The sequence below is a fragment of the Podarcis gaigeae genome (genome assembly GCF_964106915.1).
Source record: "Podarcis gaigeae genome assembly, chromosome: 17".
NCBI lineage: Eukaryota > Metazoa > Chordata > Lepidosauria > Squamata > Lacertidae > Podarcis > Podarcis gaigeae.
Window position 1 is genome coordinate 29,606,165 of NC_139694.1, and position 26,025 is coordinate 29,632,189.

General features: G+C 42.3%; 1 protein-coding gene across 3 annotated transcripts in view; it reads right to left on the reverse strand.

The window, feature by feature from the left end:
* GLIS3 (GLIS family zinc finger 3) overlaps positions 1 to 26,025 on the reverse strand; it is a 186,956-nt gene that overhangs the window by 59,196 nt on the left and 101,735 nt on the right. For all 3 annotated transcript variants that reach the window (XM_083718651.1, XM_083718650.1, XM_083718649.1), the window contains 2 exons: positions 7,925 to 8,086; positions 3,432 to 3,542 (listed from right to left, as the gene is read on the reverse strand). In XM_083718651.1, coding sequence (XP_083574777.1) covers positions 3,432 to 3,542; positions 7,925 to 8,086 — 273 coding nt within the window. The remainder of the gene's footprint in view (positions 1 to 3,431; positions 3,543 to 7,924; positions 8,087 to 26,025) is intronic.

The window sequence follows — 26,025 nt, forward strand, 5'->3', positions numbered from 1 at the left end:
TTGCTATTTTTTCCTGCAGTCTCCCTGGATGTGGTTTACATTTATTGTACAAATAGTAAGTACATATAGAATGTGGAGCTCACTTTAAATTACTACCCAAACCTTGAATGAATTCCCAGAAGGCAAAGGAAAATGCCCTAATGATTAATTAGGATACTGGCAATATCGGAGGAACCACATGCAGACGCAATTACACAAATCCCAGCTGTTCTGGAATCAATGGACATCCTATTGTTATGGTCAGGTTTTCTCAAAGTAAACAAGGACATGGGCTTCATGGCACATAAACAGACCCTCGCTAATGCTTACAATGTGTGTGAGGCAGTTTGAAGGGCAAGGTATATCCCAAGACAGCAAAATAATGTCATTTGGTGTGCAGAGGGGAGATTTAAAAAGAGGATTAGAGGCAGTCAAGCAAGATATATTAAACAAATCCATGACTAACAGGGTGGAACAGCAAAGGGTCTCATTCTATTCAAGTCAATGGTTCCCTAGGGCTGGCGCTATTATCTCACTGTGCTTTTATCACCTTGGAATTTTTATGGTTATTTTTGATGAATTCACATTTTTCTAAAGACTTTTTTTATATATTAAGCCAATTTTCATTTTTAATTAAAATCGTAAATAACCTTAATTCTGACTTTAAAGGTTTATTGTTTCTTACATTTTATTATTACGCCAGGAAATATTTCAAATACCAAAACCTGAAGTGAGTTAGTCATCAGAGGTTCTCAAAGATCCCATAAGTTTACTGTAGCTTATAAATGTTATACATTACAACCTAAAGGCATATTTAAAAACCCTTTTGATCAATGCCACAAATCCTTTTGTGCCCCCCCCCCAGCACCACACTTTGTTCAGCAAATGTATTCCCGATTCGGGTTGATAAGTTAAAAGAATACAAAAGTAAACCAAGAATGAAGGTAAACTCTCATACTAAGCATAAGTGAGGAATAAAAGTGGTCATTCATTGATTTATTTCCTTGCCGGGAAGAATGAGGAAGACACAGTGAGTTCCTCACTCCACTGATCTCTCTCACGTACTGAGAAGCAACTTGGCTCCTCTCCTCTCCATCAGCATTGGGTACGACTGCATTCTAAAGCAGTAATAAATGATTATTTAGAAATTATGACACAGTTCATAATATTCGCAGAATGGAATGTGTGCAGAGGAGGGCAACTAGGATGACCAAGGGTCTAGAAGCCAAGCCTTCTGAAGATCAGGAAGCGAGGAGACTGAGGGGAGATATGAGAGCCCTCTTCAAATATCTGAAGGGCTGTCGCAAGGAGGATGGAACAAGCTTGTTTTCTCCTGCTCTGGAGGGTAGGACTCGAACCCATGCAGGAAATGAGATTCCGACTAGACATAGTCTAGCAGCCACCGAGACCATATAACACCGGTCTTGAAAGACCTACACTGGCTCCCAGTACGTTTCCAAGCACAATTCAAAGGGTTGGTGCTGACCTTTAAAGCCCTAAACGACCTTGGTCCAGTATACCTGAAGGAGCGTCTCCACTCCATAGTTTTGCCCAGATGCTGAGGTCGAGCGCCAAGGGCCTTCTGGCGGTTCCCTCACTACGAGAAGCCAAGTTACAGGGAACCAGGCAGAGGGCCTTCTCGGTAGTGGCACCCGCCCCGTGGAACGCCCTCCCACCAGATGTCAAAGAGAAGAACAACTACCAGCCTTTTAGAAGACATCTGAAGGCAGCCCTGTTTAGGGCAGCTTTTAATGTTTGATGTATTACTGTATTTTAATATTTGGTTGGAAGCCGCCCAGAGTGGCTGGGGAAGCCCAGCCAGGTAGGCGGGGTATAAATAAGAAATTATTATTATTATTATTATTATTATTATTATTATTATTATTATTATTTAACTCTAGTCTACAAAGCTGCAATTTCACAGCTACAAGCAAGTGCTAACTGTATCAGTGTATCTCTGAGGACATAGAAAGAGGGGCTTGCTAAGTCTCCCTCCTAACTCCTCTCGATGCAAAGGTGTTCTAGATCTGTCACAGTAGAGCTGTTCAACAGTGGAACAGGCTCCCTCGGGAGGTGGTGGACTCTCCTTCCTTGGAGGTTTTTATGCAGAGCTTAGATGGCCATCTGTCAGGGATTATTATTATTATTATTATTACCCCGCCCATCCGGTTGGGTTTCCCCAGCCACTCTGAGCAGCTTACAGCAGCTTACAGCATATCTAAAAACAAAATAAAAACATCAAACATTAAAAACCTCCCAATACATGTCTGTCTTCAGGTGCAGTTTCTCCTCATCATTATCATTCATCATGATTTTATTTTATTTTTTGGAAGCTTTACAAAAAGGAAAACACACACCGCTAAATAGATTTTAGAAAGGGGCAAGATTAGATGCCGATGCACAAAGCATTTTAAAAAAAAACAAAAGCCAAGCTTCCTTGAGCTCTGCTTGGTTCCTGCTTGGTTCCTGCCCCTCAGAGCCAGGGCAACAGGCAGGGCCTTGGCAGTGACAGCCCCTCCTCCTCCTTCCCTGCTCTCCAGAAGCTGCTCTGAGCAGCCACAAGGAAGGAGGCTGGGAGTGGTAGCGATGGAGAGGCAATGGGATGCTCCCTCACAGCTGCCCCTTGGGACCAGGGCCAGATTCCCCTCCTCTTCCAGCTCAGTGGCAAAGAGGGACATTCTGGGATCAAATCAGAAGCCAGGACGTCTTTCGTTATTCCGAGACTCCCTGGAAAATCAGGACACTTGGAGGGTTGTTGTTGTTGTTTAGTCGTTTAGTCGTGTCCGACGCTTCGTGACGCCATGGACCGGAGCACGCCAGGCACTCCTGTCTTCCACTGCCTCCCACAGTTTGGTCAAACTCATGTTGGTAGCTTCAAGAACATTGTCCCACCATCTTGTCCTCTGTCATCCCCTTCTCCTTGTGCCCTCCATCTTTCCCAACATCAGGGTCTTTTCCAGGGAGTCTTCTCTTCTCACGAGGTGGCCAAAGTATTGGAGCCTCAGCTTCACGATCTGTCCTTCCAGTGAGCACTCAGGGCTGATTTCATTCAGAATGGATAGGTTTGATCTTCTTGCAGTCCATGGGACTCTCAAGAGTCTCCTCCAGCACCAGAATTCAAAAGCATCACAATTGGATATGGACTCACTGGCGGAGGAAGAGGAGTGCGGGGGGAGCGCACCGCCCCCGGCAGCACGATCCCCAGGGTGCCATCGCAGCTGCCCCCCCCCCCCGCCTGTGCTGGGCGCACTGCCCCCGCAGGCGCCACACCCTGCCCCCGGGACGCATGCCAGCCCCGCCCCGCCTGTTCTCCGCCACTGTATGGACTGCACCCTTTCATTTGCATCATCAATAATAATAATAGTAGTAATAGTAGTAATAATAATAATAATAATAATTGCATCCTCTATGGACTGCACCCTTGCATTTGCAGAACTGCCTTGCCCTGTTACCTTTTTCCGAGCCTGCTGTTCTTTGGAGGAATGGGCCTTCACATGCTTCCTTAGAGAGCTCGGATCTGTGTATCGTTTGGTGCATCCAGGAATCTGGCAAGCGTAAGGTTTCTGAAGCAAACAGAGGAAAGGTTCTTCAGTCACTTTTTAAGATACATACATCTATGTATCTTTAAAGCCTGTGGGTTTGATACTCAAACTGTAATGCTATTATCATAGTGAATAATGCCACAAGCAGAGTGGTCATGACACTGAAAACACAGCTAAGAGATAGAAAGTAAGGAAGACTGGTAAGAAAGAGAAAGGGAACCATTTGCTTTCTTTCTACAAGTGTCTTTTGTTATTTCATATATTTCATATGAATATCTTTGATAGTTTATTTTTATTTTTAACTGCTTACTTGCTCATCAGCCTGCATTGCACATTCTACTGGGGTGTGGGAATCAATAGCCGCATGTTGACAAATAGTGAAGTTTTATGTGGGAAGCAAAAGATCAGTTTGGCTGGATGAGGGGAAATCTCAGCCAGGGCCCAGGGCATGGTGGATGCCCATTGGTGCAAAAGGTGGCAAAGGCAGGACTGACTGAATTTCACACACTGATCAAATAAATCATTATCTCCACTTGTACTTACAATTATGTAACCCTCATAGAAACCTTTGGTATAGTCAGAGATTACATTTCTTTAGTGGGCCAGGAAAAGAAGCTGTGGAAAAGTCCCAGACATAGAGATATAGAAGAAACCTGCTTCAGAAGAGAGAAGGAAGGGGAAAGGTTAGTCAGATATGGCAGACAAGAAATCAAAGCAGAAAGCACACTCTACATTTGAAAGCTTCAAAAATACTGAAGGCTATACAAAGAATCTTCAGGGATTGTTTATTGAGGTATTTGACTTTAAACACTAATTATAAACACACACTGCTATCAATACAAGCTTTTAAAAGAACATTAAAGCTTATTGGAAAAAGTTGTGTTTCGCCGTTGTTTCATTTGCATTACTAGCCAGAATTGTATCATCGTAATTTTGTTCCATTCATCACAATTTCCTTCATGAGCAACAGTTGCCATGCAGGAAGGTATTTGTATAATACTGTGCCATTAGAGTGAAACACTTTCCCAGGTGTTTTTAGGCCTGATCTATGCATTTCAACCAATAACTCTTATACGTAATTATTTATGATATGGGCTGTTTTTTGTGTGTAGGAAATTGTAATGAACGAAGCATCTTTTGCAAGACGCAAGCTTAAATAAAAACAAATTAGCACATATTTTCACCTGCCTTTGGGTGCAGTATTACTCCACAAGCACTGGACAATCATGACCGTGAACCAGTTCTTGTCATCTTCAAACAGCCATTTTCTTGGGACCCAAATGAGACTCACAACTCTAATGCAGATGTGCATCCTGATGCACACACACACACACACACACACACACAACGACAATGGCCTGGTTCGTATGTAACAATATGGCATAGTGTGAATGAACATGCCGTATTTTTTGCTCTATAGGACGCACCGGAACATAGGAGGGGGAGAACAGGAAAAACAAAATTCTCCCCCTCTCTGCTCAGTGCCCCTTCAGTGAAGCGGCAGGAGAAACGGAGCCCCTTCAATTTCGCTTTGCTGAAGGGGCGCTGCGCAGAGAGGGAAAACTGTGCAGCGCCTCTCCACCGACCCCTCTTGCTCTCCAAGCTTCAGGCGGCTATCCTTCGGAACGTGGGGGGAAATCCTGCTGCACTCTGAAGGCTTGCGGATAGCTGCCTGAAGCCCCCGGAGCGCAGCAGGAGTTCGCGCTGTGCTCCAGGGGCTTAAGGCGGCTTCAGCGAAAGCAACGCAAAGCCTCCGGCGCGCGGGGGAGCTCTCCCTCTGCGCTTCGGAGGCTTTGCATTGCTATCGCTGAAGCCAAGGAGCCTGCATCCGCTCCATAAGACGCATACACATTTCCCCTTAATTTTTGAAGTGGAAAAAGTGCATCTTATAGAGCGAAAAATACGGTAGTTGTGCAAAGTGTCCTATTGTGTGCCAAGCCATGCTTTGGAATAGCATTGCATCCAAATATGGACTTGGGATTTGTCTTGCTGTAAACAAACCAGAAGTTGTAGACAAGATTGTTCTTGGTTTACCGGTTATGATTTATTTTGTGGAAGCAACCCATGAGCCTCGGTTAGCAAGCCAAATCATGGTTGAGGGCCTGGTTGTGTGGCAGGCGAGGAGAGAAGCAGTCATGATGTTCATACTCTTCACCAGTGTACGTGCTCATTCCTGCTAAGCCATTGTTTGGTGTAGTGTTACATGTGAACAAGGCCACTGCGTGCAAGTCAAAGCCAACTTACTTACATGGGTGTTCCTCGCTGGATTCAGGAGCAAAAGTTGACTAAAACAGATGCACATTAGTATGTGCATAGAAATTGATTGAAATTATTGAGAAGTCAACATCTGAATGTATATATGAACATTTTATATCACGCTTTGCCTGTGACCTGCTCTTGTAGGCAAGTATTCTAAACTCTTTTTACTTAGTGTACAATCTAATATTAATCCATAACTTTGCTAATTAATGACTTGCATGAACTGTGTCTACAAGCCGACCATGGTCTGGTTTGCACATAATTTAGGTTCTCCCTCCCCCAACCACTGCTTTGCATAGCATCCTGCGTGATGATGCGTTCTGGAGACATTTCGGTTGCTCCCAATAAAGTTGCTGTCCAACTGTGGTTTTCTCATAGAACAACACAGCTACTGTTGCTTTCTACATTCCAAACTCTTTTAGTGGAATATATTGTGTATATTAGGGACGCGGGTGGCGCTGTGGGTTAAACCACAGAGCCTAGGACTTGCCGATCAGAAGGTCAGCAGTTTGAATCCCCGCGACGGAGTGAGCTCCCGTTGCTCGGTCCCTGCTCCTGCCAACCTAGCAGTTCGAAAGCACGTCAAAGTGCAAGTAGATAAATAGGTACTGCTCCAGTGGGAAGGTAAACAGTGTTTCCGTGTGCTGCTCTGGTTCGCCAGAAGTGGCTTAGTCCTGCTGGCCACATGACCCGGAAGCTGTACGCCGGCTCCCTCGGCCAATAAAGCGAGATGAGCGCCGCAACCCCAGAGTCGGCCACAACTGGACCTAATGGTCAGGGGTCCCTTTACCTTTTATTGTGTATATTAGAGAACATTTACTTCATCTGAATGCATTGCACAGTTTTGCAAAATGTGTAGACAGGTTGAGTGTGTAGTGTTTCAACAGGCCCATTGCCTTAAATCATCCTGTTGTCACCCAGAAATTCTTGGACCCAAGCTCTGATCAGTCCTGGCCAGCATAGGTAGTGGTCAAGGTTTTTGTTTATTTAAAGAATACAGATGCATACTTCATCTGTAGACTGCAGGGCGGTTAATGGCAGATGTACTTCAGTAACACCTGGAGAGTCTCAGGCTGGGAAAAGGCTTCCCTAAGCTGAACTCCTTCTGCACTTCGCCTTAGGGGATCCAGCAGCAATTTCTGACAAGGGATCCACCAGCAGGAGCTGTGGGCCTGGGAGAGGAGGGGAGTCTATCATGAGGCATGGATTGGCCATGTTGGAGAATGGGCCTTGACAGCAGGGCACAGAGGGGGAAGAACTACACTTGCATGAAAGTGGCCTCTCAATTTTTCTCACAGGCCCATATAAGTTCAGCACAAACAGTTGGGCCTGGGGAGCATTTAAGGTCCCCAACCCTAATCTGTGGGTTGCCATCTGATTGGATTTTATTCTGATCCTGATCTGATTTTAGGATGTATTTTAATTGATTGCCTGATTTCATGTTAATGTGTTATACATTTGATGTTAGCCGTTCTGAGCCCAGTTTTGCCTGGGGAGGGCAGGGTATAAATTATTATTATTATTATTATTATTATTATTATTATTATTATTATTATTATTATTATCAGACAGCAGCTTCTGCCTCCTTGAAACAGTTATAGAAATAAGGACTTATTTCTTGAAATGATCTCATCTGCTGTTAAAAACAAAGAATCTAGTTTCAATTAAATAAATTTGCTACTGCCTCTTGCAAAAGTTAGTGTCTCTGAGATACATCCAGACATAGGACTGAGCGACACAGCTGCAAATAAAACATTTTAAATGTGTTGTAAAGTGCAATTTACAAATGTGACACTAGAGGGCAATAGTGAGCTATGGAAAATTCAATGTATTTTTCAAAATGTTTTTTTAAAAGCATTTTCACAGTGTTGTTTTTTTAATATATGTGTAGATTCCACCCTGGTCATACATAGAGCAGACCCACTGGAATCAATGGGACTTCAGCCGGGACCAACTGAAGGCCCACTGATTTCAATGGGTCGGCGCTTAAGTGTGATTCAATCTTCATCTAACCTTCTGCCTCTGCCCAAATTCTTCATGGCCAACAATCTCCCCTTTCAAAGTTCTAATTGCAGAGAACAAGAGCTATAGCAGAGTCAAAGCAGGAGAGCAATATACAATCTGAAATCCGGCTCTTCCCTTACCGTGTCCAGGTGAGTCCTCTGATGCTTGGCTCGGTCGCTGGAATTACTGAATGCTTTTTGACAGCCTGGATGCTGGCAAAGGTAAGGCTTTTCTCCCGTGTGGCTCCTTAAGTGAATCTTGAGGTTTTCTAGTCTAGAAAAGGCCTTCTTGCAGCCTTCAAACTGTGGGGCAAAAGAACATTGCTAAGATTGAAGAATAGGGTAAGGAGGAAGGAACTCCCCCCCCTTTTTGAGCAAATGCTTCTTGCACATTCATGTTAATTTCCTGATTTTGAAACAAGGCTGCAGCCTGTGAACGAGTGTGAGGGAAAGAATTCGTGTCATAGGATTATGGCCGCCGTCTCCACTTTCATTGTTCGCAGGCTCATCCAAGTATCTGAACAGAGCCGATAAGTACCGTATTTTTCGCTCTATAGGACGCACTTTTCCCCCTTCAAAAATGAAGGGGAAATGTGTGTGCGTCCTATGGAGCGAAGATGCCATAGCCCCGCGACCCTCTCCCGGCTGGAGAGGTGACGCGCGGCTATGGAAGGAGTTTCCATAGCCGCGCGTCACCTCTCCAGCCGGGAGAGCGTGCGCGGGGCTAAAGAAGCCATAGCCGCGCAACCCTCTCCCAGATGGAGAGGTCACGCGCGACTATGGCAGCAGCCTCTCCGCTGCTCCCTGACCTGCTCTTTGGGGCTGGTGGTGGGCTTCCCCACCACCAGGTTGAAAGGAACCTGAAGCCTGGAGAGGGAGAGGGGTGGGTGCACACCGACCCCTCTCGCTCTCCAGTCTTCCAAGGTAGCCGCCTGAACGGCACCTTGTTTTAGAGCGGGAAAACAAGAGGGGGAAAATTCTCCCCCTCTCTGCGCAGCGCCTCCTGCCACTTCACTGAAGGGGCGCTGGGCAGAGAGGGGGAGATTTTTTTTTTCTTGTTCTCCCCCCTCTAAAACAAGGTGCGTCCTATTGTCCGGTGCGTCCTATGGTGCGAAAAATATGGTAGATAGCTCTGTGTGTTCAGGAAACCTGGGATTCAGCTATACAGCTGCAAATCTAATGTTAAAGGGCATTTTAAGTGCATTATACAAATATGGCACTAGATGGCGCTGATGAGCTAATGGCAAATTCCATATATATTTCAAAACTTTTTAAAAAAAATAATAATAATTCGCTGCATTTTTTATATATGCGTCTATTCAGCCATGGAAATGACAGAAGCCCTCCCTGTGTGCAACCAACATCCACACCTTCCGATAAATGTTTGGTGGGCTTACCCTAATACATGGGTAGGCAAACTAAGGCCCAGGAGCCGGAGCCGGCCCAATCGCCTTCTCAATCCGACCCATGGACGGTCTGGGAATCAGCATGTTTTTACATGAGTAGAAGGTGTCCTTTTATGTAAAATGCATCTCTGGGTTATTTGTGGGGCATAGGAATTCGTTCATTCCTCCCCCATATAGTCCAGCCCCCCCACAAGGTCTGATGGACAGTGGGCCGACCCCCAGCTGACAAAGTTTGCTGACCCCTGCTCTAATGCATTCCCTAACACTTCAACGGATGAGTTGAAGACTTCTGCTTGTGCAGTGGGGCTTTCTCCCTCTCCTCCGCCCCACAGCCCCCAAAATTGGCATGGGTGGGGGTGGGAGAGGGGAGGTTGCTCTGGCTGGCAAGCCCTGACGGAACAATCAATGGAGCGCAATGTTGAATTACTCCCTATACATTTCAGTCATGTGGCTTCACCCCCAAAGAATCCTGGCCACTGTAGGTTACATCACACAGAGCTACGATTCCCAGCACCCATAACAAACTACAGTTCCCAGGAATTTGGAGGGGAGGTCATGTGCTTTAAATGTGTTTTAAAGGTATGGTTTGTAAGCAGCCTGAAAATCTTTATTAGTCATGTATTGCTGAGTATAGTGGTACCTCGGGTTACATACGCTTCAGATTACATACGCTTCAGGTTACAGACTCCGCTAACCCAGAAATAGTGCTTCAGGTTAAGAACTTTGCTTCAGGATGAGAACAGAAATCGTGCTCCAGCAGCGCAGCAGCAGCAGGAGGCCCCATTAGCTAAAGTGGTGCTTCAGGTTAAGAACAATTTCAGGTTAAGTACGGACTTCCGGAACGAATTAAGTACTTAACCCGAGGTACCACTGTAGTTAAGATTCCCCATGCCTGCTTTAAAGTCTCGTGCACATTGAATGTGTGATATTATTATTATTATTATTATTATTATTATTATTACTATCATCATTATCATCATCAACAGCAGCAGCAACAACTGCAAATAGATTCTTATGGAATGACTGCAAATAGTGTTAGATTACCTTCAGAATTAGGCATTAAGTCCACGGTGATAGACTGACATTTCTCAGAATGACATTTTTCTAAACGGGACAAAACAGGCATGGTTTTCTTTCCTAATAGGATTTTAGGCTTAGTTAGCTTATTCCCAAATTAGCTACAATTAGGTGCTGAAACATGAAACCAAGTTGATTTCAGTTATATTTTTCAAATGGGAACGTTCATAACTTCTGAGTTATTAAAACATAAGTATGAAAGAGGATGTAGCACCTTAACCACAATTAATCATTTTAATACTTGTCAAGCTTTTGCCATTTTAAGACCTTTCAACACTCATAGAAGTAAGTCTGAATCATCCAGACTTTCTGGAAGCATAAAAAATTCATGGATTTAATGAAATAATATAAAAACAACAGAATTCTGTAATGTTTTCCTGGTTACTGTATTTTATTCTGTACTGTAACATTTAAACTGATGCTGTACACTAACTTATAAAGATAATTTCCTGGACTATGTTTTTTTAATTTTGTGTTTGTGCTAGTGTTCTTACTAATCAAATGGAGTTTGAATCTATTTACATGTAGATTCCCCCCTCTTTATAGAGGATATATATATACAGCACTAATTGAAATAAGAGGTTTTTAAACACTAAAGTTTATAGTGAAGGTTATGAACAAGGGAAATGTGAATTATTATATTAATTTCGCTATGAATGAATTCATTATAGATGGTTGGCTTTCTCTCACTGAGAGGAAAACTATACATGATTATCCATTGTGATGGGATGAGATTCCTTGACTTTTCCCTTCTTTCTAGCATGCACCTAGAGGCTTAAATCTGAAGCGGAAGATGCCCAGAGATGGGACCCTGGAGGCTTCTTAACCAGTCAGCTGTTGTTATGTTGACATGCTTGGGGGTGGGGTGGGGAGATACCAACACTTTTAGCTCCTGCGGGGGGGGGGGGGACAGATGGAGGCTATTTTTAGCAGAGAAACTGCTGGAGGCGAAGTTGTTCCTCAACATAGCTTTCGGATGTTACAAACTTATACCACTAGCCACTTGCACAATCAAGTTCATGCCCGGCTGGCGTCGTGTGTTTTAATGTCCAAAAAGAATGTTTTGTAGGAAAGTTGTGTGAAGAGGTCATGCAAGCAGCTTGTGATGCTTCTTCGCAATCTCTGAGTCCCTCCCTTATAATAATAATTCTAAAGTACCTCTACAACAGACACAGAGATTTTGTACACTCAGAGGCCCAAGACAACCCAATTACTGGAAAAGTCTGAATGCTGAGCTGTTTTCCCCCATTTATTTATTTTTTGCTAAAAACACATACAGTATCCTTCATGAATAACATGAAGCCCTTTTCTCCAGGAGAAATACCAAACCAAGCCATGTACGCAGTGGATTGCAAAGTGTGGCCATTGCCCCTTCCTACCCTTGACTACAGTGCCACTGTATTCTGCTCTGGTTAGACCTCACCTGGAGTACTGTGTCCAGTTCTGGGCACCACAGTTCAAGAAGGACACTGACAAACTGGAACGTGTCCAGAGGAGGGCAACCAAAATGGTCAAAGGCCTGGAAACGATGCCTTATGAGGAACGGCTAAGGGAGCTGGGCATGTTTAGCCTGGAGAAGAGGAGGTTAAGGGGGGATATGATAGCCATGTTCAAATATATAAAAGGATGTCACATAGAGGAGGGAGAAAGATTGTTTTCTGCTGCTCCAGAGAAGCGGACACGGAGCAATGGATCCAAACTACAAGAAAGAAGATTCCACCTAAACATTAGGAAGAACTTCCTGACAGTAAGAGCTGTTCGACAGTGGAATTTGCTGCCAAGGAGTGTGGTGGAGTCTCCTTCTTTGGAGGTCTTTAAGCAGAGGCTTGACAACCATATGTCAGGAGTGCTCTGATGGTGTTTCCTGCTTGGCAGGGGGTTGGACTCGATGGCCCTTGTGGTCTCTTCCAACTCTATGATTCTATGATTCTATGACTAAGAGATTGACAGATGCACTTAACTTTGCATATCAACAAAGTTTAGACCTGACAAAGTCAGTCACCACAGAGATGCACCTTTTTTGTATTTATAAAAGCTGAAAACTTAGCACTGGAAAAAAGATCACGGGAACTTTAGACTGTACACTCCTTTCATGTGTAACTTGCCTTTTGTTCCTTGGGCTCCAATCTTCTGTACACTTACATGGTAGTAAGCCCCAATGAACAATACAGGACTTACTTCTGAGTAAACATGGAATCGATTACAACCCAACACAGATGCCTTGAACATTTGATGGCCGTGCTGTATGCATGTACCTATAAATGACGCACACAGACATACTGACTTTGTGGGAACTATTTCTAAGTAAAGATTCTTAGGATTGGGCTTCAGGTTTAGTACGCCTCCCCATTTCAGTCCTGGCTGACTTTTCTGTTGTTATTGTGAAGAAAGTAAATATTATGACAAGCTTCTTGGAAGAGAAATTACTTTTGAATGTGTCAGCTGGTAATAATTTGAAAACAATGTGGAATGAAAGCCATCGGAAGAAAAAAACCCGAAGAACCTGAGAATTAGTTTGCTGCAACTCTTTGTTGGAAAGCAGTTTGGAACTTTTCTGCTTTTCTCTCTTTTCTGCCTTCCTTTCCCAACTGCTCAAATACTTGTATGGTTTATTTTTCATTTCTGCCAATTTTATTGTACTGTAAGTGCTCTCTTTCTTCTTACAAACATTCACATCTTAGTCAATGAGTGAATGGTTTGCTCCTGCTAGCTTAGGGAGGAGTGAAGTCTGCGAATTCCTGCTTCTCCTGCATCCCCCAGGGCCACCTCCATCCTGTTCCAGGACTCTCTGGAGCCATGCAGGAGATGGCACTGGGGACAGAACTGGCAAAAGTCATCTTCCCCTGCTTACCTGACTCTAACCTCATATTATCATCCCAGAACTATCCTATTTGCACATGTGTGTGTGTGCGCACGCGCAGTGCCGGATTTATGTACAGTGGTACCTCGGGTTACATATGCTTCAGGTTACAGACTCCGCTAACCCATAAATAGTGCTTCAGGTTAAGAACTTTGCTTCAGGATAAGAACAGCCCAATACAAATCACCCCCCTCTGAAGCTGCCATTAGTTGTGGAAGGAGAAACTTGCCAACTTTAAAATTTAATCCTCCTCCTTACATTCACTTAAGACTTCCTGCCAAACATAAATTTTATCTTCCTATGAGCAAACATTGTAATTTGCTGGATTTCTGTAGCCTATATTCCATATGTAACTCTATCCAAGCGTACTGGAATGTCCCATCAAATTCAGCGGGACTTATTTCTGAGTTCACAGTGTACATCTTCTTTAAAAACAAAACGAGCATGGTTCACAACAAAGAACATGGAAAAAGCAGTGATTGCACCTTTTGATTTCTCAATAGCATAGAATTTATCTTAAAAATGCTAAAATACACTGAAGAACCTTCATAAACATAGGTCTCATGATCAGGGGTATTATTTGCTTATGGGAAAAGAGAGCCCTTAAAATAAATGGCTGTGTTTTGATGTCTTCAAATTGTTCAGATAAACTAACACTGGTTTTAATTACAGCTTGAAGAGTTCTCATTAAAATGGAGCATTGGATAGTGTAATTCTCTGAGTTATTTATGTGCATTAACATCAGATTTTGAATGATTGAGGTAGAACACCATAATGTACACAGACAGAAGGGTCTGCATTGAAATGAAATATACCCCTGGGATGAGTGCCATTCCTGCTCTCTTCCTAGGCATGTGTTATGTCCGTTATTTAAAAAATACAACAAAAATATGTTGTGCTTCGGTTATCAACATTTATAAATTGCAGCACCTACATGGTAATTCTTCCTGAGCAAGAATTTAGCACTGAGCAGGTGGCTCACTGCAGGATGCTATTATTTGATTAGCGTATATTAACATCTCACATCTACATGCTTTTATGTAATAAACCATTCTGGAAAACATTCTGCATTTTCTATCAGATACACTCTCACCTTCATTCAATTACCCTTAGTTGAAAACAAATTAAATTAATATAGCCTAATATTTAAAACCTAACCAGCCTCCTCTTCTGGGCACAGCTATTTTTCATTCTCTTTCTTTTTTTGCCCAGGGTGAAATACAAAAACAGAATATTCAATTAGTGGTTCAAGAGAAAGATTGCCAAAAAGAACAGTTGGATTAAAAAGAAAAAGGCAAAAGGACTTGTATTTGAAGCGGTGGGAGTCCATCAGAGTAACAAACAGGCTGAGAATGTTTCTCCTTTTCTCTCCACAAGTAATCCATATGCAAATTTTCTGCAACATTCAGTATGTACTTCCTAGCTCTGTAAACATTTTTCTATTCTTTGCTGCTTAGCTCCCTCTGCTTTTTTCAATTAGGCCCTATTTGTTTAGAAAAGGATTAAGCTCTGTATCTTACAGAGAAATAATTTAAAACTAGAAATATACAAGAAATTCTTTTAGAATACATGTTTGCATTCTGCTGGGAACTGTAAATAATAAGTGTACAAGGGGCAGGGGGTTCATCCTTCATTTTATATGCTCAGCCAAGTGCCACTTCTAACATTCATGACATATCAGGCAACAGCCACACACGTCACATGCTGCCTTTCCAGAAACCACATTTTCTGTCTTCAGTAGCATATTCTCTGGCCATGCAAGGCAGGCTTTGTGGGTCAGGCCCACGGTGGGTACCTGCACAGCTGTCCTCTTGCCTGCTGCTTCCTCTGCAAAAACAGATGGGCTTGGGAATTCTTGCCTCACCAACATTAAAAGTAAAAAAAATCTAAACAAACAAACAAACAAACAAACTGAAAAGAATAAACAAAATGTGTGCTGTTTTAGTGGATATTTCATCTTGTAAGTCGTAAGACTGGACTTTCCATTTTTACTACGCTATATTTGTGGCTGTCAGTGGCGGAGGGTGGGGGTCAGGGGGGGCCGGCCGCACCGGACGCAACATCTGGGGGTTAGGGTTAGGGGGCGCAAATCCACGGGTTAGGGGGCGCAAATTACTTGCCTTGCCCCGGGTGCTGACAACCCACGCTACGCCACTGGTAGCTATAGAGAATTTATAGACACTTCCGGAGGCGGCGCGAACGGTAATGGCTGCCCTTTCCTAACCGGGAGAGGGAAGCTACGCTGGAAAAGGGTCGTCCGCTACGGCGAAGCGGAGACCCATTCTGGAAAACCGCAGGCAGCGGAAGCCTGCGGTCTCGGGACCCGGCGGGCGCCAGGAGCTACCCCCGAAACGTTGAGGGAACCCCGTAAGGGGCTCCGGATCGCAGAGGGGGTAGCGGCGCTGTGGGTCTATGCGCATTCAGCGGAGCGAAGCCGCGTTGCCGTTGCCGGTGAGCGCCGACCTTTCTTCCTTCAACACAAGATTCCAAAACGTAACAACCCGTGAGTAATTGAGGACTTTACTAAATTTCGGGACTAAAATATTGAAAATAAGCTGAAAGCGGAGAGACGAGGAAAAGGAAGTCCGTCCTCCGCAGCCATTGATTTTTAAAGCAAAGAGCAGGAGGAGTGGAGGCATAGAGAGAACTTTTGACAGCTCAGATTGAGCACCCGCAGAAATTACTTTTCCTTTTAAAGACTGTAAGCAATTGATTTTTGGACTTTTATTAGGACTTATATATTCCTTTCTTTGTGGATTACAATTCTGTTTAAGAAGCCCAGGTGTCAGAACTGCCTGAGCAGTAGAACTGTCAGACTGCAAATTTGGATACATTCTATTTAAACTTGGAGACAGTCTGAGGGAGTTCAGAATGGTTACGTTCTTGCATTTTGGAACTCCAGTAAGCACAACTTGAAATATTGTGGCAAACCTAAAACCAACTCTGCTAAAACTACTTTTGTGAAGATCCCTAAGAATTGGTTTAGATTTTGTATGTGGAATGGACTCTTCTTCCTAGGACATTTTATGCTCCCCCTAGAGGATTGAGGACTTACAACAAAAACATTGTTTTACTTTCTATTTCCCGGCCCTCTGTTTGATTGCTACCATCTGGGCCGTAGCTTTCCCATGGGAATAACTCAGCTTGACCTTGACTGTTAGATATTTTTGGAATGAGTGGCGCAAAAAGAAAGGGATTAAGAACCAGACAAACAACTCTGACAACCGTAACTGCAGCCTCACAAGCACGCAGATCATCTGTGCCCACTTTGCCCTCGGAGGAAAAAGTTACCTCCCTGTCACAGGCAGGGGAGGAAGAAACTGAGGATTTACAACTAGAAGAGATGGCCTCAGGAGGATCTGGTTCTGTATTAGAGAGAATTCTTGAGAAATTGGAGTCTTTGGAGAGGAAAGTTGACCAACAAACTGCGAAAATTGACCTTAATACAGAAACTTTAAACAAATTATCTGGGCAAGTTGCACAGAATGCACAAGCAATCGGACAACTGAAGGAGGCTGCAGGTGAAAATCAGAAACTGGCCGAAGAGACCAGCCAAAGAGTGGGAGAGTTGGAAAAAGAAGTAAGGCCGCTCAGTAAGCAGGTCGGAGAACATCAGACCTATCTCTCTATGTTGGAACTTCGGAACAGGGAGATTAATTTAAGGATAAGATCGATACCAGAAGTGGAAGAAGGTAATCTAGCTGAGTTTCTGACCAAAGAATTCTCCAAGTTCTGGGGTTTAGAGGAGGAAGATTTTAAAATTGTGTCAGCCTTCAGACTTGGAAGACTTACAAAGAGAGAAAGGCCCAGAGACTGTTTGATTACGTTGAGATCAAAGGAGGAAAGGGACAAGATTTTGGGCCTGCACTACGGAAGCTCTTTGAACATTTCGGACAAAAGAATTGAGATTTTTAAGGACATTCCTAAACAGCTGTTGGATCTTAGATCTGAATATTTGGACTTAGTAAAACTGCTGAGAAGCAACTCAATCATCTTTAGGTGGGACTTTCCCCAAGGACTATCTTTTACCTTTAGAGGGAAGAAGATCAAAATTAGAACTTTGGAAGATAGGGATAAGTTTTTGACTGCCTACGGTGAGGACCTTCATAAAGGACTTGAACTACCCTCAGGGTCTGAACCACCACAGGTGCCTGTACCTCAGAACCCTGAAGACTCACAGAACAAAATACCATCCCAAGGAAACTAAACAGATCTATCCAGGATGTCTCTGCAACTTTTAAGTTGGAATATAAATGGCTGCAACAGCCCGAAAAAAAGGAAGAAAATCTTTCACTTATTAAAAAAGGAGCAACTAGACATTACTTGTTTACAAGAAACACATGTGACTAGGCTCCACAGAAAAATATTGGTAAATAAAAGGATAGGCCAAGAATTTATATCTTCGGATTTAGTTAAGAAGAGAGGAGTGGTGATATATGCAAAGGAGAGCCTCTCACCAAAATTTCTATTTAAAGATGAACATGGAAGAATTTTGGCAATTGAAATACAGCACCAAGGAGAGAAAATTTTGATATTAGGAATCTACGCTCCAAATGAAGGGAAATCAGAATTCTACAAGAAGTTGCATGAGATTATGCTGGATTATCTGGACTATGATAACATCATTATGATGGGAGATATGAATGGGATCGTTTCTACAAACATGGATAGGTCACAAAGCCAAAAGGTTACTAAAGAAGGCAGACTACCAAAGACCTTTTTTGAAATGACAGACAACATGGACTGGATTGATATATGGAGGACAAAGAACCCCTTAGGGAAAGAAGGAACATTTTTCTCTGAAGCCCAACTGACTTGGACAAGAATTGACCAAATATGGATTTCTAGAGGTCTGGCTCCTAAGGTGAAGAAAGTGGAAATCTGCCCAAAGACCTGCTCCGATCATAACGCGTTGAAAATGGACATGACATTATTACCAACCGGCTCCTTTAGATGGAAGATGAATGACAACTTGTTTAGAGATCAGGAGATTATCAAGAAGGCCCAAAAAACAATAAAGGACTATTTTGAGATAAATTTGAACACTGCTGTGGAAAAAAGAACAATCTGGGACGCAAGCAAAGCTGTGATGAGAGGGTTCTTGATACAACAGAACGCCATAAAGAAAAGACTACAAAATGAGAAAAAGGACAAGATTTTGGGGAAAATTAAAGAGTTAGAGAAGAAACTAAGAGTAAACCCGAAGTCACAGCCGATTTTGAGAGAAATTAAACTTCATCAGGCACAATATTCCAAACTGATAAATCAGGAAATAGAATGGAAGATTAAATCAATGAAACAAAAAACATTTGAATCGGCTAATAAATGTGGGAAACTGCTGGCTTGGCAGTTGAAGAAGAGACAAAAGCTGAACATAGTAACAAATTTGGAAATAGAAGGAAGGAATATTCAGAACCCGGTGGAAATTAGAAAATGTTTCCAGAAATATTTCAAGAAATTATACACTCAAGGGCCACAAAAGGAGGAAGAGATTGCAAAATTTTTGGAGAAAAATGGACTTAAAAAACTATCATAAGAAAATAGATCACTCCTGAATAGTAAAATAACACGACTAGAGATAGAACAGGCCATTCAGAATATGAAGTTGGGCAAGTCTCCAGGGCCAGATGGCTTGACCTCCAAGTACTATAAGACATTAAGTGACTATTTGATTCAACCACTGCTGGAGGTCAGCAATGAAATTATGGAGGGAAAGAAGGCGCCTGAATCGTGGAAGGAAGCTTTCATCACATTGATACCAAAATCAGAAACTGAAAAGACACAACTTAAGAACTACCGCCCCATTTCCCTTTTAAATGTGGATTACAAAATATTTGCTGACGTTTTGGCAGGAAGATTCAAAAGAGTTTTAAATGAGATAATTCATAAAGACCAGGCAGGCTTTCTCCCAGGAAGACATTTATTTGCTAATACAAGGAACATTATTGACATTTTGGAACTCTTGCAAACAAATATTAACACTAAAGCAGTTCTAATTTTTATAGACGCGGAGAAGGCCTTTGATAATATTTCTTGGAAATTTATGAAGGGGAATTTAAAAGAAATGGGAGTGGGGCGGGGTTTTGAAAATGGGATTGACGCGATTTACTCAGAACAAAAGGCAAAACTGATAGTTAACAATGTGGTTACAGAAGAGTTTAAGATTGAAAAAGGGACACGACAAGGCTGCCCGATTTCCCCCTTGCTGTTTATTTCTGTCCTGGAGGTGCTCTTGAACTTGATTAGAGGGGACCGGTTGGTGCAAGGGATTCAGATCGGAGTGAAACAATATAAACTTAAAGCTTTTGCAGATGACCTTGTTTTGACATTGCAAGAGCCAGAATCTAGTACAAAAAGAGTGTTACAATTGATTCAGGACTTTGGTCGGGTAGCGGGCTTTAAACTAAACAAACAGAAAACTAAGGTGTTGGGAAAAAACTTGACAGATGCAGAGTCAGAACGGTTTCAGAGAGAAACAGAACTAACTGTGGTTAAAAAAGTAAAGTACCTAGGGGTAAACATAACAGCAAAAAATCTGAGTCTATTTAAGGATAATTATGAAAAATGTTGGTCTGAAATTAAGAGAGACTTGGACAGTTGGTCAAAATTGAAGCTTTCTTTGTTAGGCCGAATTGCTGCTATTAAGATGAATGTATTGCCTAAGATGTTGTTTTTATTTCAAACATTGCAAATTGTGGATAAGACGGAGTGCTTCAGGAAGTGGCAGAGAGATATTTCTAAATTTGTCTGGCAGGGCAAAAAGCCCAGAATTAAGTTTAAGATATTAACTGATGCGAAAGAAAGAGGGGGCTTTGCCCTGCCAGACTTAAGGTTGTACTACGAAGCCGCAGCTTTCTGCTGGCTAAAAGACTGGCTACTTCTAGAGGACACTGATGTGTTAGATTTAGAAGGTTTTAACAATGCATTTGGCTGGCATGCATACTTATGGTATGACAAAGTTAAGATCAATAAGGCCTTTAAGAACCATATTGTCAGGAAAGCAGTGTTTAATGTCTGGACAAAATACAAAGACCTATTGGAAAATAAAACTCCAAGATGGCTATCACCTCTGGAGGCTAAGGCCCGAAAAAGACCCAATATGGAGGCCAAATGGCCGAAATATTGGGAAATAATAGAGAAAGAGGGTAACAATTGGAAATTGCAGAGTTTGGAAAAAATGAAAGATAAAGTGCGAGACTGGTTACATTACGCTCAGATTCAAGAAATTTTTAAAAAGGATAAAAAGTTAGGATTCCAGGTGGAGAAATCGAAGTTGGAAACAGAATTGTTAGAACCTAAGACTAAAGTACTTTCAAGAATGTATAACTTGCTGTTGAAATGGAATACACAAGATGAAATGGTTAAGTCGGCCATGATAAAGTGGGCACAGGATATTGGGCATAATATTATGTTTGAGGATTGGGAAAGGTTGTGGACCACGGGGATGAACTTCACGGCATGTAATGCTCTGAAGGAAAATGTAATGAAAATGATTTATAGGTGGTACATGACCCCAGTTAAACTAGCCAAAATATGCCATGTGCCAGACAACAAATGCTGGAAATGTAAGGAAAATGAAGGAACATTCTTTCACCTCTGGTGGACTTGTCCCAGGGTGAAGGTCTTCTGGGAAATGATATATAATGAGCTGAAAAAGGTATTTAAGTATACCTTCCTTAAGAAACCAGAGGCCTTCCTCCTGGGCATTGTCGGCCAGATGGTGCCAAAGAAGGACCGAACATTCTTTTTGTACGCAACAGCAGCAGCAAGGATACTTATCGCCAAGAAGTGGAAAACTCAAGATCTACCCACTCTGGAAGAATGGCAGATGCAGCTGATGGACTATATGCAACTGGCCGAGATGACTGGCAGAATTCGAGACCTGGGAGAAGAGAGGGTTGAAGAAGATTGGAGGAAATTTAAGATTTATTTACAAAAATATTGTGATTTGGCGGAAAGTTAAGTAGGATGTTTGATCATAAATAATTGGCCACCACAAAATCGGATCGAAATGGGATGTAAAGTGAGATTAAGAGAAACTAATTTACAGAGGATTATATTTAAATGAGTGGTTATAAAATTTGCAAATTAGATGATAAATTGCCGGGAAAAATTTATGATGATGAAAATGGCAGCGGGAGATGTGAGGAAGTCCAAAGAAGTTATGAAACTTTGTTGAGATAAAAGAAAGGTTGTTTATTTCTGTACTTTATTTTGTAAAAACCCCTAATAAAAATTTATTAAAAAAAAAAAGAGAATTTATAAAGGTAAAGGGACCCCTGACCATTAGGTCCAGTCGTGGCCGACTCTGGGGTTGCGGCGCTCATCTCGCTTTATTGGCCGAGGAAGCCGGTGTATAGCTTCCGGGTCATGTGGCCAGCATGACTAAGCCGCTTCTGGCGAACCAGAGCAGCACATGGAAACGCCATTTACCTTCCCGCCGGAGCGGTACCTATTTATCTACTTGCACTTTGACATGCTTTCGAACTGCTAGGTGGGCAGGAGAGAGAATTTATACCCACTGCCATTTTTCCACATAATTTACTATTCCTATTATACTGTGGCGTCAGTTTTAAAACCCCACTAAATTAGATTTTTAAAATAAAAAAATACAGGCATATGTATGCACAAATAGCTGACCATTTCCAAATTGTAATAATTATCATAGTTCTAAATACCTCTCATAAAGCCAACTTCCTCATCACTGTCTGCTTAACTTTATACCATGAGCAGTGGTTGAAAGTTCTGATTGTTCCTCTTAAAGTCTAATGGCTTGAAATAAAGCCGGTTGATACATTTGTACACATAAAGAAGCTGGTGGCAGCCTCTTCCCCACCCCACCCTACCCCGCAGAACGGTAAAATTGGCCTGCCAAAGAGAATTTGGGTTTTTTAACACATTCCCCGTTTGGCTGAGCTAACCAGTTATTCTGCACATGCTATCAAGACTGCAGACTTTCCTTTCTTGAGGTCATTAAGCTTGTCAGAACTAATTTGTCACCCCAACATCCGACCCTCATTGCCTCTGACAGCAGCACAAGTATCAAAACTTAACAGTGCCTTGCATCAGGAGGATGCAAATGTCTGATCAGAGCCCCATTGCATGTTCTGATTGTCTGGTGCAAAAATGCCTTCTGATCTCCTAAGACAAGGGACAGGATCAGTTAAGTTACATGGGTCACAACAGTCATGTAGTAATCTTTTTTTGGGGGGGTGGGTGGGAGAACAATAAGCAAGTCTGGAGGATGAACAAGGGGGACTTGAAAGACTGAATTGAGCTGGAGTTTAGTTTCTGAGGATCAGGGTTATCTATTTCGTTTTTACACACAAGTGAGAAAACTTGGAAACAGCATTGATTTCAGAGTTGCATAGTTTGTAGCTCTTGAAAAAGAAATTATTAAAGGGTCACCAGAGCCAGGGGCTATTTTTCTAGAAAAAGGGGTGCTGGAACTCACCCTGAAGGCCGCCCTTGTTGTCTTATAACGACAATGGCACCCACCTTAGAGGTACAGTGGTGCCTCGCAAGACGAAATTAATTCGTTCTGCGAGTCTCTTCGTCTTGTGGTTTTTTCATCTTGCGAAGCACGGCTATTAGCGGCTTAGTGGATTAGCGCTATTAGCGGTTTAGCGGCTTAGCGGCTATTAGCGGCTTAGCGGCTTAGAAAAAGGGGGGGGGAGAGGAAAAACTCGCAAGAACTCGCCCAACGTTTCATCTTGCAAAGCAAGCCCATAGGGAAATTCGTCTTGCGAAGCACCTCAAAAGACAGAAAACTCTTTCGTCTAGCGAGTTTTTCATCTTGCGAGGCATTCGTCTTGCGGGGCACCACTGTACCAGAACTCAGTTCCGGCAAGTTCTGGCTGAAAAAAAGCCCTGACTAGAACAAAAGTTTAAAAAGAAGATGTCTGGTGATTTTAAATAAATTTCACTTGGGGATTAACAAAACAATATGTGAAATGCTGGAATGCCTGTGTTTTTAAATAGCAACTCGGAAAGTCCAGTCAGGATTGGGGCTGTTGCACAGTGAGAAGGATGGTTTTTGTTTTTAATGAAGAATGTGAAGAAATGCAGTAAACAGAATTAAGTGTTAAGAGGCAATGCTCAGGGTTGGCCTGCCAAAATGCATTCAAGGAAATTTGACGGGTTTATGGTTCATCTCTGATGCAATCCTTTTTAATAACATAATATTTTCTGAAGAAACAGCTGAAGGCAGCAAAACAGAAAAAGAAACCATAGGGAGTAGGGCAGGAAGAGGAAAGTGTGCTCGGTGAGATCCCAAAGACTCTGCTCAATCCTAATGATGTAATTCTGCCTTTAATCTCTGGTGGCAAAAGAGCTCTGCTTCCCCCTCCTTCCTTCAGTAATACAAGCTGCCAAAAATTTTGGCAAATGCCAGGTTAACAAAGCCCAATTTTTGAAGCCAGGAGCTAGATTGCAATTTTAAATCATTGCTTCCCCCGTGTCACACAAGAGCTCATTTAAAAATAGAATAGCAGAAATCAATTTAATTTTACAGCTTTTCCCAGTTAAAATATTAGTAATAGAGAATATAAAATTATAAAATACGATTTGCCAACCAACACAGATTCCATAATTATTATTTTTTAAAAGTAAAAGGATATTGTTCAAAACTGAGGTTGTTACACCCTACCTTGTATTTTGTTTAGATATTCTTTAAAAATGAACTGAAAAAGAGTGATGATTATAGCATTTTCCTCAACATGATGCAAAAAGGGAACTAGAGCTAAGATCCAGAAGTCTGTGAGTGAGAGAGAAGATTTCACTTGTGAAGTTCTGCACATGAATGCTCAAGCTCTTGTGCAAGCTGTGTGCAGAATTAGCTGTGTGAAAGAAGATTCTGTAGGCAGAAGGAACCCTCCAGATCCCAGCCCAAAACCTTTGGAAATCTGGAGTTATTTTATTCCCCACTCCCTTTATACTTGACTACAGCCAGATGGCCTGCTCTTAAGTTAATCTCATTTATCATTGATTTCCAAATGGCCTGCATGATTCACTTATGTGTGGTAATGAAACTACAGTACATAATATGCCATTCAATTTACGTACATGTTAACATGTTAAATGTCAGACCGTGTTTACTCAGTAATTAATATATAGACTCAACATATGGTATCCACTTCATATACGGTAATAATAATAATAATAATAATAATAATAATAATAATAATAATAAGCTGGTTGTGTTAGTGACTCTAAAGAGGTTTATTATCTGAAGGCTGCAGACTGGGTTAATGGAAGTCCTTTGACTTCCGCCAGCTGCAGTGCCAATGGGGAAGGACTTCGGGCAGATGCTCAGGACCTCAATGCGCTGGAGGGCCCCAAACAAAGCGGAACTGGCTTATGACATTTTGAAATTAATACACCGTGGGTTGGTTCACACACAAGGCAAGCCATGCTTTGTTTAGAAGAACGATGGTTTGTTTACACAATCAAAGCCACCCCAGACAATGAACCAGAGCATAGCCTATCCTGTCTTGATACTGGTTCGTTTCAGCACTCTGACCCAGATACTTGTCCTGCTACAGAAAATGAGACCAACATTAAGTGAAACAAGCCAGGGTTACTTTGCTTGTCTTCAGGTCTGGTCCAGGCTTAGCCCAACACAGCCATGAACCTAACCATCACTATTTAAAGAAGTGGGGGACCATAAGGCTATTAAGTTCAGAGTCTAAAATTATCTAACTGCACCACTGGATCTCAGTTAGTTTTGCCTGTTTGAGGAAGTTTTTAATATTTTATGTTTTATCGTTTTTTAAATATTCTGTTGGGAGATGCCCAAAATGTCTGGGGAAACCCAGTCAATAAATTTATTATTATTATTATTATTATTATTATTATTATTATTATTAAGCACACAGAGAGAGATGATCAGATGGTATCTGAAAATGTAACATTTCCAAAAGCTGCAAAATATGGGAAAGGGTAGGAATTTCTTCAGATGCTCCATTATGTTATTTGCCTTCTATTTGAGCTGCACTGGAAACAACAAATCAGAAGTATTTGTATATAAATTCCATGACAAATATTCACTAATGGTGCAAATGAGGTATGTCAAAAGTAAATATGTGTTTTATTATGCTGTCACATTAACCCACATTCAGTCCAATCTACGTGATATGGGTGGGGTGGGGTGGGGTTGTCTCTATTTTTTCTAATGGGTTTGGCTTTTTCTTTATAGTTAGCGACTTTGAAACAGCACCTAGTAATTGCCTATGATCAATGCATGCAAGGGCCCCACTTTTTTCAACACAACTACTCACATAACTTGTAAGCTTACAATGAAAAAATGCACACCAAAACAGGTCTGAAGGGGGGTGTCAAATTGAATAAAACTCAGAAGGTAAAGGTAAAGGTAAAGGTAAAAGGACCCTTGACCATTAGGTCCAGTCGTGGCCGACTCTGGGGTTGCGGCGCTCATCTCGCTTTATTGGCCGAGGGAGCCAGCATATAGCTTCCGGGTCATGTGCCCAGCATGACTAAGCCGCTTCTGGCAAACCAGAACAGCGCTGTTTACCTTCCCGCTGGAGCGGTACCTATTTATCTACTTGCACTTTGACGTGCTTTCGAACTGCTAGGTGGGCAGGAGCAGGGACAGAACAATGGGAGCTCACCCCGTCGTAGGGATTCGAACCGCCAACCTTCTGATCGGCAAGTCCTAGCCTCTGTGGTTTAACCCACAGCGCCACCTGCATCCCTAAAACTCAGAAATATTTGCGTAAATCAAGCCTCAATCAACAGAGGATAAATCAGGTATAGTACTTGAAAAGAGCACATTTTCCAAACCAGCTATGTGTTTTTGCCACTATTCTTGTTTAAGATGGCATGTGCAAAATAATTTACAGTCAAAATCAGCCCCATAATTAAGATGTATCTGCAATGGA